Source organism: Stegodyphus dumicola, chromosome 6 (assembly GCF_044657685.1).
Source record: "Stegodyphus dumicola isolate Sdum_Otavi_A_Nest chromosome 6, ASM4465768v1".
NCBI lineage: Eukaryota > Metazoa > Arthropoda > Arachnida > Araneae > Eresidae > Stegodyphus > Stegodyphus dumicola.
The window spans coordinates 219,044,925-219,061,356 of NC_140773.1; the positions used below are offsets into that span (position 1 = coordinate 219,044,925).

General features: G+C 33.4%; 1 protein-coding gene across 1 annotated transcript in view; it reads left to right on the forward strand.

The window, feature by feature from the left end:
- The first annotated feature begins 907 nt into the window (after positions 1–907).
- LOC118189654 (putative glutamate receptor) overlaps positions 908–16,432 on the forward strand; it is a 31,626-nt gene continuing 16,101 nt past the window's right edge. The window contains exons 1-5 of the mRNA XM_085819722.1: positions 908–1,238; positions 4,334–4,521; positions 5,535–5,708; positions 8,470–8,634; positions 13,099–13,196. Of these exons, the coding sequence (XP_085675848.1) occupies positions 908–1,238; positions 4,334–4,521; positions 5,535–5,708; positions 8,470–8,634; positions 13,099–13,196 (956 nt within the window). The remainder of the gene's footprint in view (positions 1,239–4,333; positions 4,522–5,534; positions 5,709–8,469; positions 8,635–13,098; positions 13,197–16,432) is intronic.

A 16,432-nucleotide genomic window follows, 5' to 3' on the forward strand; every position in this document is an offset into this window, starting at 1 on the left:
TATTTAAGCATTTTTAGTTCCTTGTATGAAGTTAAGGAAGTAGTGTAATCTTGAAAAATTTCGAATTTCTGATTTTAATGGAAATAATCATTTTAACCGTTTCCATTCCATTTTAACTGCTTTTTTGTCTATTTTTTGACGTTCGTACGTATGCATAGAACAAAGAACTTTTTATAATCAAAACAAATTGAAAAATGGATTCAAAGCAGTTTCTTTCGCTATGTATGTACGTTTGTATGTACGTATCTATGTAAGTATCTATGTAAGTATCTATGTACGTATATATGTATGAATGAATCAAAAACGATTGGTCAAAGAACGTTGAAATTTTGTGTATGGAACTGCTACAATGTCACCTTTTCTTATTGCAACTGGTAGCAATAAATGTATATGCAAGCGTTGGAGAAAAGTATAAAAAACACCTCATGAAAATGCATGCTTGAAATGAGATGTTTACGCTAGCAAAAGTTGTTGGTGGCCCTGATGTGTTTGACCACTAACGCCACCTGTACAACATCCTCAATATATTTCAAGTGTCATTCGTTATCAAGACAATGTTCTGTGTAGTTGTGAGTGCATCCCGTTGGAGCTAAATGGATTCAAACGTGGGTAAATTGTTTGGGCTGGTATGGTGGGTGTTCCATAACCAAAATAGCAGAACTGTTTCGTGTTTAGAGGGGTTAAGTTTTTAACTGACTATAGCACGAATGAAAAAGTGTGTTGAGTGATCATGACAGATGGTCATTGAAGAGGATTGTGATGAAAGATAAGAGGACTGTAGCCGCAAAAGTGACTGCTGAACTGAATGCTGCACTCGCAAACATTGTCAGCACCAAAACAATATGCAGGGAGCTCCACAAAGAGGGTACGTTTGTGCAAGTAGCAATCAAAAATCCCCACATAAAAAATGTTTGTAAGAGAAGAAAATGGCGCTAAAATCACAAAACCTGGACTGCGAAAACCTGGAAGACTGCCATTTGGTCAGTTGAGTCTTGCTTCACGCTGTCCCCGACTTTTGGGTGAGTTTACGGCTGGAAAGCGCCATCCAAAGCGTATGATAGAGATTTTTTTGCTGGCGAGAGTTAAGCATGACGGGGGTTTGGTCATGGTTGGAGAAGCCACATTGTGGTATTATATGGGACCCATGATATTCTATGGACCCCATAATGGACCTGTGCAAGGTCACATTACTGAAAAGGATTATGTGACCATTCTGGTTGATCACATCCAACCCATTGGTATACATTTTGCTCCTGAATGGTGATACTGTGTTCCAAATTCTTGATTCCAAAACTTCCTGTTCATTCAGTTTGCATCGTCCAGGACTGTTTCTTGAGCACGAGGGTGAACTTTAACATCCACTATGACCACCATAGTCACCATATATCAATATTATTGAGCCTTTGTAGGCTAGTTTGGAGAGATATCTGCGCAAGCGCTATCCTCTGCCATCATCACTAACTAAAGTTGCCAACATTTTTCACAAGAAGAATGGTACATGATTCCCTGGCAAAAAATACAGGACTTGTAGATGTCCATTCTGATACGTAATGACTGCAAGCTGTTTTGAATGCCAACGTCATTCCTACACCGCATTAGTCACAGCAATATGTTTTTTATTTCGGCGTTTCAATATTTTTGTCCAATCCCTATATATACATATCTACTCACCCTTCTTACTAGCCTTAAAAGTCTTTACCCAGCTTTTATTTTCGCGCTTGGTCATACCGTTTTAACCCCTTGTTGCACACAAGTGTTTAACCCTTTGTTGCATACAAATAATCTAGAGAAGTTAAACGAAAATGTTTGTATTTTTTCTACTTAAAATAAATTAAGTAATGATAAAAAAATTAATTTTATTCAAATTTCGTTTTAAATAATTGCTACAGTTTGTTCACTACAGTGGACAGCATGCATATACGTACATACATACAGATCTCTTCCCAACGATTTACGGTCATTGCATTTGAGATCGTTTCCTGCCTTGTTTGCAGTGATCATTGCCATCTTCTAAATGGTAAGTCTACAGCTGACATGTACATACAGATCCTCCAAAAAAGCTTCATTTCGTCGATTGTGATTGAATTGATTTTGCTACGATTTTGTAACCTGTATCTATTGGATTCAAATGTCAAATGTTCTAGAAATTCCTTGCTAAACATAAACATTTTCAGTGGTGTTTTGGCTTGATAAGCAGTATATTTGGGCTTGATAAGCAGTATATTTGGGTTTCAATTCACTCTTTTTGGTAGATCTTTATCTACCCACTCCACAATTTTCTCAAACTGGCATTTAAAATAAAATGTCTAAAATTACTAAATATGAATAAAAATGGCAGTATAAGGAAATATAAGCTATATTATATAATGTTTACTATGAGAAATTGTACTAACTTGGAAACAGAAGTAGCAGCCATTTTCCAAATAGCAATGCTTTACTTAGTGATGCTATACAGCCATCTATGATCGACAGTTGAAAGTTCTAATAATATAGAATGAATAAACATCGGAATGGAATCTGTTGAGGCATTTACAGAAGAATAAACAACTTTAAACTTTTGTCTACTAAAGTGGACATGATGCAAATAAGGGTTAAATAACGAAAATGTATATGTTTGGGAAATTTCAAATTTAAACATTTTTTGGACATATAACGGAATCTAACTTTGAATGTCATCTCCGGATCCTGTACTTGCATTTGGAAAAGTTTTACTACTCGTTACGAAAAGAAAAAAAAAAAAAAAAAAAAAAAAAAAAAAAAAAAAAAAACACGAAACGAAACTACAAGGAGTTTGACTTTTAACGACAAAAATTGCTGTGGATGTTTAATTTCAAAATTTTCCGTTTTTGATGTCGTTTCCAGCTTGCCTTGAGGGACCTGTTAATTAAGTTAGAATAATTTAAGTAAATAAATTTTAAGTAAAGTGCAGCAAAAAATGTGTATAATTTAATAGGCCGTACAAGGAAGTTATGTGGTGTCCATATAAGATTTTTTAAATATTTAAGGATCAAGAAATAATGAGAAAGAGAACATTTTTCTACTGACCAAGCAGTTCTGAAAAGACTGAAAAAGTGACCAACAATTTCTTTCAGATAATATTAAAAAAAATTATCAGTACTTTCATTTCACTCAGTATCCCGATTAATTATCATACTGATATAATTTAAGGGAATTTGACTGTTAAGAGTCTTTATGTACCCACTCCACAATTTTCTCAAACTGACATTTAACATAAAATGTCTAAAATTACTAAATATGGATAAAAAATGGCAGTATAAGGAAATATAAGCTATATTATATAATGTTTACTATGAGAAATTGTACTAACTTGGAAACAGAAGTAACAGCCATTTTCCAAATAGCAATGCTTTACTTAGTGATGCTATACAGCCATCTATGATCGACAGTTGAAATTTCTAATAATATAGAATGAATAAACGCCGGAATGGAATCTGTTAAGGCATTTACAGAAGACTAAACAAATTTAAACTTTTGTCTACTATAGTGGACATGATGCAAATAAGGGTTAAATAACGAAAATATATATGTTTGGGCAATTTCAAATTTAAAAATTTGTTTGACATATAACGGAATCTAACTTTAAATGCGGTCTACCGGATCCTATACTTGCATTTGGAAAAGTTTTACTACTCGTTACGGGAAAAAAAAAAAAAAAACGAAACTTTACGGAGTTTGACTTTTGAGGACAAAAATTGCTTTGGATGTTTTATTTCAAAATTCGCAAATTACTGTCGTTTCCAGCTTGCCTTGAGGGACCTGTTAATTAAGTAAGAGTAATTTAAGGAAATAAATTTTAAGTAAAGTGCAGCAAAAAATGTGTATAATTTAATAGGCCGTACAAGGAAGTTATGTGGTGTTCATATAAGATTTTTTAAATATTTAAAGATCAAGATATAATGAGAAAGAGAATTTTTTTCTACTAACCAAGCAGTTCTCAAAAAACTTTAAAAAAGTGGCCATCAGTTTCTTTTAGATAATATTAAAAAAATTCTCAGTACTTTCATTTCACTCAGTATCCCGATTAATTATCATACTGATATAATTTAAGGGAATTTGACTGTTAAGAGTCAATTTTACTTTGATACCTAGGAAGAAAGATAACATATTCGATAATTAAATGAATGGGTTTATCAAATTTTTTATCTATATTTAATTCTTGCTATACATTATTAGTATTACATATAAGTAATGCAAAATTGTATATTTGTCAGAAAATATAAGTTACTCTATCTGAATTTAGTGCTAAGGATAGTTTTCTTTATGGGAAATAAAAAATTCTTTGAAACTTAATATGCATATATTTTTTTTTCAGTTACTCTCTCTGTTATTCGATCTTTGAATAATAAAGGCTTTGCTGTTTCAAGTGTCACTTTAGAAACTATTGGAGACTATCCATGGCCTGAAAAGTACAGTTTAAGACGGCCTATGGATGGATTTGCAGTTATCTTAAGCAAGATAAACACTACGGATATTCTGATCGAAACTTTGCATTTCTTAAAAGTGAGTTAAATTTCAAAGATTTCTTGATGTGCGTTTGATTTTAACAGTTGTTTATAAAAAAGGATAATCTGATATAATTAAACACAATGTACTCGCTTGTACGTAACGGTTTTAAAAATATTAAGTGGAAGACATAGATCAAAATAATAATAATAGTAATAGTAACAAAAGCAACTCGTGAATTTCTAGAAAAATGCTTTTAATTTCGTATCCTGTAACTATGCTTGCAGGTAAATATGCTCTTATTTATTACAAAAATTCGACGCCTATCATGACGACCACCTCATACTGACTATCATTTTTGAAAGGGATCATTACTTTTTAGAATATAAATAGTCAACTATATTGAGCACCAGTGTGATAGGCCAAAATCGCCTGGAACCAGGGGTCGTGGTCTTTATGAGGGTTCGCTGAATTTGGATAGACAGATTTGAAATTCTAAAAATGACCTAAGTACTTTGTAAGGATTAGAAAGTTTTTTGATAATCATAAACTTAACATGAGACTGGCAGCGAATTATCACTAAATCTAAAGTAACAACAGAAGCGTAACATTAAGTTCAAATGTAAAATTTAAAATCAAATAAACTAGTAACTAAACGCTACACAAATCAGTCAAGGCGAAGTTGGCTCAAAATTTAACCTGCGTGGATATTAAGTATCTGCAATCATAATGCAAGATCGAAGACTGCAAATTTTTTCTTATCTAGCAAACTTAGTAACGTGGCCTCGACAGGCAGAACATGCTGTTTCTTAGAGTCTTAAAAGCTCAGATTAACACGCGAAATAATTTGCATTCTGGCAGGAAAACGGAAGGGAGAAGTAACAGTAAAGATCCAAAATATAAAATAATTGGTTAATCAACATCTTACAGATTGTAGGCGTTTTTTGATTTTACAGCAGGCTAACGTTAATGCAATGCAATCTTTTTTTATCAGATGTATTTAACTATTTAAACTATTTAAATACTTAAACAGTACGTGTTTCACTGCATTTTATTTCACCATATTTCAGTCTAAGCATATGATAAACAGCAAACAATCATGGATCTTCGCTGTGGATGGAATGTTATGTCTTTCCAACATTGCCCAGTTTCTGGATGAAGGGGATCGTGTAATAGTCGTTGGAGAGAAAGTCACTCATTCGGATACTATTTGCCAAACTGGCGCATTTGAGAGATCTCTCGAAGTGAGTAAAATATTTCATAAATCTAAAAATCTAATAATTAGCAAATAATTTTGAATTATATTTAATTAAATAGCTGATATGCAAAGGAATCTATGAAACCTAATCTGTGCACATCTACAGTTTTAAACGAAAAATAAATGATACGTTTACCTTAACTGTTTGAAAAGTGGTGGTTACCTACAGTAACCACCTTTTCTATCGAACGTCTTACTCACTCGTGTGAGTGGTTTCCAAGACTGGCCGTTTCTAAAGTTCCCTTGTAACTCACTAGACGGCAATCAAGAAACATAAGGCAGTAGTTGATGCAGCAATTCGTCGTCAAGAAAATAAGCATCAGTCATCGAAGAGAACATCACGACGATGTGTACTCTGCAGCACCAGAAAAAAAAAAGCCTGTAAGAACAATGTGAGAATGTAGCACATGCAAAGTTGCACTATGCTTAAAAAATAAAACTGTTTCCATGAGTACCATAGAGATTGATTTGTAGGGATGTGTTCTGTGGGCGGTGGTCACTGACTTTAACTACCAGCAGTGGTTATCTCTTTCACGCGTTTTGGACAAAATATGTGTAATTGTCGCACATAATTTCATTTGAACACCTGATATAGTAAATAAAAGTTTTGCTGAAAAAGTTAATTGCCTTTTCCTGTCCTTCAAAGAGTTAAAGATGGAAATTTTGCGATGTAAATAATAATAAGTTGAAAGGAAAATGAATAAATATCTCAAAACGAATAGCAACGAAGTACATAATAACATTTTTAAATATTCATGCAGAGTTCTCTAAAAACATTAAATCACTGAGTATCAATCAAACAGTGAATCATAGGCTGTGCTTAGAATTAAAGAAAATCATTCAAATATTAATATAGCATATATTTTAAGTCCTATTAGTAATTATGGTTGATTTAAAAGGCCGTCTTCTCTTCTCTTTGCCTTATGACATATGTATATTCAGTCAGCTAATAACAAATTCGCAGCAGAAGGTTAGTTATTAATGAAAGTTAATTACAATAACTCAATTCTTGTTGCCTTGGCTTTGGTAATTTTTTACGACGATCCAGTATTTGAATTCAGAAAGTAAACAGTAGCGATCCTGAAACGAATTCCATTACCGCTCTTATTAGTAAGTGAAATAATCGTTTTTGTAGCTGGTTTAATCCCAGCTGTTTGAGCTTTTTATAAACTGATGTCGTTGAAAGGGCTCATCATCCGGTTTATTAATAGCAAATATGATCGTTTCGTGTCAGCAACTTATCAATAAATTTTAGTTATATAATATTTCTTTAATTACAAAACATTAGTCATGATCCAGTAAAAGTATGGCTGATTCGAATCTATTCTTTGTGAAAGTCTGGTTTTAGTTAGGGCGATAAATTTGAAGAAACTCAAAAAGACATAGTATAAATAATAGTTAATTTTTAATAAAACCTTACATAATTTAGTTTTCTATCCGCAGAGAAGCGTCAACAAAAAAATTTGTTTCACATCAATAAGTTACTGAAGGGAAAAAATACGTGTTAATTTTTTTTTTGTAGTATCTATATTATTCAAATCTGTGCGCGTTTGTCTGTTTGGTCGTAAGAATATCTCTTCCGGAATGGAGGGCAGTTTTTCAAAAGAAGTACCCTCGGATTCCATATATTCGTAGGAAGCCATTTCGACCATTCTCGTCTTTGTACGACTTTAGTCAGCCAAGATATTAATTAAGAACTCTGAAAATGCTAATTCTGGCCATCACTTTTCCCTAGTGGCAACAGGTTTGCAAGTTATATTAAAAATGCTATATTTTCGAAAAGTTTTCGCTTTCAAATCATAGAATTTGTTAATCAAAAATTTGTAAATTTTACAAAATATGAAATAAAAACAGCATTGCTAAGTATTAAATATGTTATTATTATATAATGTCATAATCTGACGTTGAAGAAAGCATGCGATTCCATGTGACGTCATTCTATGTCGAAAATGTTTCCTTAATATCAGCATTTTAAAGTAAATTGCTGCTGTTGGCAACTTTTTTGCTTCAGATTAGTATAAGTGACATGATATGTTATTGCCACGTTAAGTCTTATATTGATATTGAGAAAAAGATGTTAACATGACATTAAATTTAAATCATACCATCATAGGTATACATATTAACATAAAGTTTCAAAAGTTTTCGTTTCCTGGTTTGGCAACCCAAAACATTATTTTACCATTTGGTTGTTCCTTGGAAACAATGAGCTAATTCCATTCGTATTGAAATGTTTTTATGCATTTTCGTTTCAGGTGTACTTGCTTTGGCCGCAGACTGCTAGTTACTAATAAAAATTTTGAGAGATACGTTCAGACAGATGTAAAAATACTTTAAAAAATAACTATACATATTAAATTTTCGAACGCACATTTGAGAAGATAGCTTTTACATAAAAAGTCATTCTTTTAGAAATGGTATTTTTTAATTACCGTTTCCAAGTTTTGAACTTAATGAAATTTCAGTTTTAGGTAACTCCTCAATAGTAAAAAGTTCACGATTAAGAAAGTAAATTGCTCTTCAGTAAATTGTTTTCATTTAAAAAATATTTTTCGCGTCTCGCTGTCCAAGAACGAACTAACCGAAAATATTGCAGAATCCTTTTGTTTTCAGACGTAGAAAAGCATACTTAATAAGACTTTCTGACAAATATGATATAAAGATCACAAATGTACTTATTTGTATTTATTGTGTCCTGTATGCAAATTGAATGCTAACATTTAATGCATGGCTTTTTTTCCCTCCAGATTTTAGAAATATGGTCTTTTCATTCTGTTGGAAACGGGAGCACGTACTTCCAAAGCCGTGGATTTTGGAATTCCTCTGATAACACAGTACACGTGAATGAACCAATATTCGATATTCCTTTTAAAAATTTCGGAGGGCGTACTCTCAAAATTTCAGCACTTGGGGTACGTAACACGACTGCAATATGAATGTTTGTATACTATTTTAGTTCATAGCCTTACAGACACAAAAGCGATGTGTAATTAGTAATTTTAATTAAACTTTTTAGGGTTATATTATTAATAATTAAAATATGCTGTGAATATAAACATATGCTTTCACGTTCTTCTTCGATATATTTTTCCTTCGCTTTTTTTCCAGTTTCCTTTCTTCATTGCTGGAATATTAGAAGCATTTCACATTTACGGATTACACAAAAATACTGTATAAGCGGCACTGAAACACTTCACATGATCTATACGACATATCTGTTAAGTGTTTGTATAAAAATATGTTGAACAATTTCTCAATCTAGATATAACTTGCTGCTGCATATACCGTCATGTATAAGAAAGATGTATTAGTGAATGATACTAACTCATGTACGCTGTGGATTTAAAATGGGGGGGGGATTTGAAACGTTACAGATTTTAACGGTCGCCCGGTTTTTAAGCTCTAACTGAACTTACAGTCCACCAGTCTGGTATTACAGTCACTCCTAATAACTCCTTTGTTTGTATGTTTAGCTATTTTAAGTATAATTTTCTTCGCATTCACACCATATGCAAGTCAACAGCAAAACTACAAAAAGAAAGAAAAAAAAAGTTTGAAATATTTCAGATTTTAAATTACCTCCAAAGGGGCGTTTTTTTAACGTTTTGTGTGTTACCTTTATTTGTTAAATATCACGTTCTTTGTACTTAAACTATAAAGTTCAGTTCAATAGCAATGTCGCAAAATAATTTTAAAATGAGCCTATCTTTAGAATTTCCGATACACAGTTCGACGCGTTGGAGATAAAAATGTTCCCCCCGGGTAGAGTGTTGCCATTGCTCGCTTTTAAATCGTTGAGTTTGTTACTCAAAAAACTCGTTAAACTTTTACAAAATAGGAAATCGATCATAAAACAAATTCCAAATTTCAAAATTAGGATTTCGGATGTCCATATTCGTAGGAGGATTACGTCCTTCAAAATTCGATGGCTCTACGTTCCGTTGTTTTATCACAATGCGAAAAATATACATACATTTATGCAGATTTTTCATTATTTAATTTCTTCAAATATAATGCAGGACTCCAACATTGGGTGGCAACAGTTTGAAAAGTCAAACGGACATTTATAGTGATTCAATGCAAAATCGCGAAACGAAAACAATAGTCCTTCGGGACTCACATTCCTTTGGACTAAAAATTTTGAAAGTAGGATACCAGTATACCCTTAGAATTCCCAGTGCAACATTAAGTTTTAGCATACACTTTTTTTTCAGTCTTTTCTCAATTAATCATATCAATGTTCAGTTTTCTTATTAAGATGGATTTAGAAACTTTTTTTGTCTTTTCATTATTAACATTTGCTGCGCTTACTTTATTTATATAATGTGACGTTCTTGGAGCTTACGCAACATAAAATTCGATTCAACAGCAAAATCACAAAATATTTAAAAACAGTGTTCAGTTAATAAATATCAATGTTCAGTTTTCTTATTAAGATGGATTTACAAAATTTTTTTGTTTTTTTATTATTAACATTTTGTGTGCTTACTTCATTTATATAATATGACGTTCTTAGAGCTTACGCAACATAAAATTCGATTCAACAGCAAAATCACAAAATATTTAAAAACAGTGTTCAGTTAATAAATATCAATGTTCAGTTTTCTTATTAAGATGGATTTACAAAACTTTTTTTTTTATTATTAACATTTTGTGTGCTTACTTCATTTATATAATATGACGTTCTTGGAGCTTACGCAACATAAAATTCGATTCAACAGCAAAATCACAAAATATTTCAAAACAGTGTTCAGTTAATAAATATCAATGTTCAGTTTTCTTATTAAGATGGATTTACAAAACTTTTTTTTTTATTATTAACATTTTGTGTGCTTACTTCATTTATGTTGAATATAAATATATAATAATATGACGTTCTTGGAGCTTACGCCACATAAAATTCGATTCAACAGCAAAATCACAAAATATTTAAAAACAGTGTTCAGTTAATAAATATCAATGTTCAGTTTTCTTATTAAGATGGATTTACAAAATTTTTTTGTTTTTTTATTATTAACATTTTGTGTGCTTACTTCCTTTATATAATATGACGTTCTTGGAGCTTACGCAACATAAAATTTGATTCAACAGCAAAATCACAAAATATTTAAAAACAGTGTTCAGTTAATAAATATCAATATTCAGTTTTCTTATTAAGATGGATTTACAAAACTTTTTTTTGTTTTTTTATTATTAACATTTTGTGTGCTTACTTCATTTATACAATATGACGTTCTTGGAGCTTACGCCACATAAAATTCCAGTCAACAGCAAAATCACGAAAAATTAAAAACAGCATATCTTTAGAATTTTGAATAGACAATCTCGTGCGCTGGAGATAAATTTTTCTTTCCGTTCAGAGTTGCAACTAATCGGTTTCAAATCGCTAACTTAACTAACTATCTTTGTGTTTGTAAACCACTTACATTCCATGTCTATAACTTAAATACAATTCCTTCACTGCTTACCTGACATAATGCAGTTAATAATTAGCCATAAACCGAAAAGAATTTGCTAAAATCAAAATGTAAGCTTAAGAAGAAATATAAACAAAGGCTAATCATGGATATTACAAGTTACATGTTTAGTTTAAAATAAAACATGCAGAATTTATTGAAATATATGTTTAATAGCATATGTAATATCTGAGACATTTTTATAGGAAAAACAAGAAAAGTTTTAGAAAACGAAAAGCAATACATGGCATAAAAAGGCAATAAAATATTTCTTAGTGAAAATTAAACTACAAAAATATATATTCATGAATACTTTACTGAAATAACCCACAAATGAAATGAGGTAAATATTGGTAAAATCATCTGTGAAACGGTTTATCATAAATAAAAGCTTGTTTTGTCTTTTTTTGTTTCTTTGTTTTTGTTTTTAAAAACATAAGTATATTTGTTGTAGAGAGACGTAAGGATTTTTTGGAAGCAGGAGAGACGAAAAATGAGCAATGACCTCACAGGGACTCGAATACGCGTCAAGCGTGCTGACCACTACACCACGAGAGTATGCCAAGAAGGCAGAAGAAATACCTTATATACTCCCGCTTTTAAAGGGCGACTGGGGATTAGGGGACACAATTGGCAAATCCTGGTGGTGGAGAATCATCATCCACCACCTATTTTAGTTCGGGTGCCACTGTAAAGACATTAAGTATTTTTTGAAAGCAGGAGAGATGAAAAATGAGCAGTGCCCTCGCCAGAACTCGAACCACGGACTTCTCCAGTTCGTGTCGCGCGTGCTGACCACTACACCACGAAGGCATGCTAAGAAGGTGGGAGAAATACCTTATAGTGTAACATCACAAAAATTCGCAGCAGTCATAGAATTTAACAAGTATAGAAGACAGGATGTTGTCATGTAAAATGAAATAGAATAAATGTGCCATATTGTCCCATGGACTACTCATATCGTCGAAAAACTTGGCCAAATGATTTTCAGCAGCGCTTCGATCGGCCAATTTTTTACCACCAAGAGAGTTTTTTAGAAACCGAAACAAATGGTAGTTAGATAGTGCAAAGTCCGGGCTATACGGTGAGTGCATCAAAACTTTCCAACTAAGCATCGTCAATATGTTCCCAGTAATCAAAAATGTGTGTAGCCGCGTCTGGTCGCCCTTTCTAGAATACTTCGTTCAAACGGTCGACTTGTGTATAGTGGGCCGAACTGATGGTTACGCCGAATTGATGATTTCGATTATGAGTTGCAGCAGCTCATAATGGACAATTCCCTTCGAATCTCGACATCGAAATTTCAGAAATGGAATTAAGCAAACCATTGCTGTGTCCTTCGTTCACTCAGAGCATTTTTACCGTATATTTCACAAATTTTTCGGCATGTTTTTGAGGCTTGTTTACCTTTTTTATAGCAAAAAAGCATCACATACCGTATTTCTTCAGATATTTCACTCATTTTCAAATCATTATAACTTTTGTCATAAGCAAAAAACTATCTTCACAAACAATGGAAGCTAAATGTCACCTTTTAAGCACATGCTCGTTTCAGACAATCGGGTGAGTTCTGCCGTATATATAGGCATCAATGCCATCTAGTGGCAAAAAAGCTCGGTGACTTTTTGTATCACCCAATATATTGTATTTAAAAGAATGAATTCGCCTGAAGAAAATAAACAGGGATTTTATTTCATGAAATACGTCAAGATATGACAATAGAAATTCTACAGAATGTTGTATAATATTAATATTTAACTCTATTAAAAGTTAAATATCGCTGCGTTTGCTTTTTAAATGTAACAAGATTTATTTATGATTTCTAAAAATCAAAAATTTCTTTCAGATCTCTCCTGATTTATTACAAATTACTAACACAAATAGTAAAATGTAATTTTTATTTATTTATTTGTCTTTCAGAGTCCACCCATTAAAGTGGAACCGCCTCCCGGTACTCCAAGGTGGAACGGATTTATTTTCCGTATCATCAATACTTTGGCAGATATCTACAATTTTACGTAAGAAAGTTTGATGTAGAATGCATGCAATTTTACAAAAATCTGAAATATTCAGTTAAAGGATAGTACATACAGTAGATGGTTCAAGTCAAACTTTTAATGAGTATCTATCTATCTAACTTTCTCTCTCTCTCTCTCTCTCTCTCTATATATATATATATATATATAAAACTTACCAGGTGTAGTAATTTTTTAATTTGAAGTAGTAGGATATAAATTACAGTTTATAACTTCTATGATTCTTCTTCTTTTATTCTTCTATAACGGTATAAAACAACTTTTCTCAGCATCGACAGCTATCCGCAGAAGTTGCAATAAATCTGGGGAGTTATTTCTCTAATACTACGTAACTATTATTAAAAACTGCAACTCAAATACAAAACTTTATTTGCTAATTAGGGTGAAGGAAAACTAAGAAATGAGTATTTCTCGAATAAACTTTACAAACACAGCTACCTGTATTAATACACAGCTACTTGTCAATATTAAAGAATTTGAGTTAGCGAACGAACCGCATCACTAAGATTCTGATGCGGTTCTCTAACTAAAATTCTTTAACATTGGACACATGGGATAGGAAGACATTTCTAACCTTTTTAAACATCTCCGGGCACAGCCAAGTCATCTCAAGAAACCTGGCTGTGCCCGACTTGGCACAGCTAGGTTTCTCTTTCGCAACTCTACAGGTGACTTAACTGCAGGGTCTACAGGCAAGGCAACAGGATTAAGGTGACTTAACTCTACAGGTGACTTAACTGCAGGGTCTACAGGCAAGGCAACAGGATTAAGGTGACTTAACTCTACAGGTGACTTAACTGCAGGGTCTACAGGCAAGGCAACAGGATTAAGGTGACTTAACTCTACAGGTGACTTAACTGCAGGGTCTACAGGCAAGGCAACAGGATTAAGGTGACTTAACTCTACAGGTGACTTAACTGCAGGGTCTACAGGCAAGGCAACAGGATTAAGGTGACTTAACTCTACAGGTGACTTAACTGCAGGGTCTACAGGCAAGGCAACAGGATTAAGGTGACTTAACTCTACAGGTGACTTAACTGCAGGGTCTACAGGCAAGGCAACAGGATTAAGGTGAAAGCTCTTGTACAATCAAGGGTACAAGTAGGCACCATAATTTCACTATTGGTCTTACAACAGACGACCAGAAATGCAAAAAGAAATAATGTCAAAAGGTGCTAAACTAACTGAAATAACACGTTAATAAAGGAAATTACTGAAATTTGATTCTTACTCCTGTTTGATGCTAGAGTAACGTTTTTAATGCAAAATTTGCTGACAGCGGCTCGTTTCTTATCACATTTGGATTTAGGATTAGTACAGAAGACATCTAGTTTTAAACTTATAATTTAATTTATGAATGAATTACAGTAAATAAGTTTCATATCACTTATTTTAAGTGAGGAGAATGAGAATAAATAGGATACTTAATAGAGGAATGTTTTTATAAATGTAAATAGTTACTGTTGCAACGTCTAAGTATCTATGAGATCTGCAATATATTTTCAATCTTAAACAGTTTTTTTATGAATTTTAATTTAATTTCACTTTCATTGTGATGTTATAGCATTTAGAGCACAACAAGATCTTGGTAGGATGATATTCGCCAGAGACAGTATACTAGAAGGTTCAGACTTCCTGACCTGAGCTTTAAAAAGCCCTTAACAAAGACTGATGCCTAAATCTCCAGAGGTGATCCACGAGGGAGTAAGCCCCCACTGGTCAATCCCGGCCGATAATGAACAAGGTCAGGTTTATAAGCACAAGACTGGGCGACCAGGCACCAGTTGGTCACCAAGAAGTCTAAGACAACGTCAGTCCCCTTGAGTTGACCAACGGAGGTGAACCCACGAGTGCAGCCTTTGAAAATCAAATATGTAACAATCACACAGCCCGAAAAGACTTGACAATACCGTTACGATCACTGCCACGCCTGAATGGACTACCAAAAAGTCGGTGATTCTAGTCCTGTGAAGACAAATTATGTCGAGTTTGTCTAAGGTCTTAGCCAGAGGGCTGGAGGTTGTCCTCCAGTCGACCCCCGATGGAACTCGTCAGGAAGAATGAAACCTGGCTAAGTGTTTTCTGAATAAATGTGAAATAGTAAATAAGACTGTAGAGACATTAGGTTAATTGGAGAAGCCAGGTTGATGAAACATGAGCAATAGCCTTCGCCGAGAACCGAACCACGGACCTCTGGAATACAGGCCCAGTGTGCAGAACCACTACACCACGAAGGCACGCTAGGAAAGCGGGAGAAATACCTTATAAGATGCCGTAAAATTATAGTATTAATGAAGCAGAATGCCCGTCTCTTTCTAGATCGTATGGCACACTGCAACCTGTTGAATAATTGGAGACATCAAAAAGAAAATATTAAATAAGTTACAACCCATTCTAATAAAGTATTCATTCTAATTCACTCTAATCTTAAGCTTCCATCTTTCTGTTTGCTGTATTTTTACATATAAATACTTTTCGTATGAGAGTACGAAAAATGTACATATATTATGCGTAAAAATATCTTATGAATTTTACCAAAACAGGAGGAGGGAATTATTTCGAAATACGTATTAAGATCTAAATGGAAAATTTGGGCTTAAATTTAGGTTTCATTTGGAACTGAAAAAAGATTTACATACCTGTGACATAAAGCAACTACAACCGAATGCGGGAGAAGCTGAACATACAAGAGTGTTTCATATTCCACTCCTCGCAAACGTTTCTAAAGTATGAGGGGTTCCATCCTTTTATCTAACATCTAAATGTGGAGGAACCTAGTGAACAGCTAAGCGAATGATCGCTTACGTCCATAAACGGAAAAGTAAACTCAAGAAGGGTTAATGACCCTTTATTTCTCAAAATAAGGATTAAACAGACGGCCTCTTTCTCAGGGCGTACAGCCAAGCCTCCACTAGGCCTGGAACTCAAAATAATAAGTACCAAGACTTAACTGATGTTTAACTAAAGAGATACTGCCGAAGCTATCAAAATGTTGACATCTAAATGTCGAATAAAGTAGCGAGCTATCAGGGGACAGTAATATGGCCGAGCTTGGAGAGACTTAGCCAAAAGGCAAATGCGCGCTAGTCAGAAACTCTGAGACTCTCTCCCGAAGTCAGTGGGACTTCGACTTAAATACTACTCAAACTCATGTGCATTAACCGCGATTCTAAAAACACATTCTGGTAGGAAATTGTAAGTTGAAATTAGGAAGGACA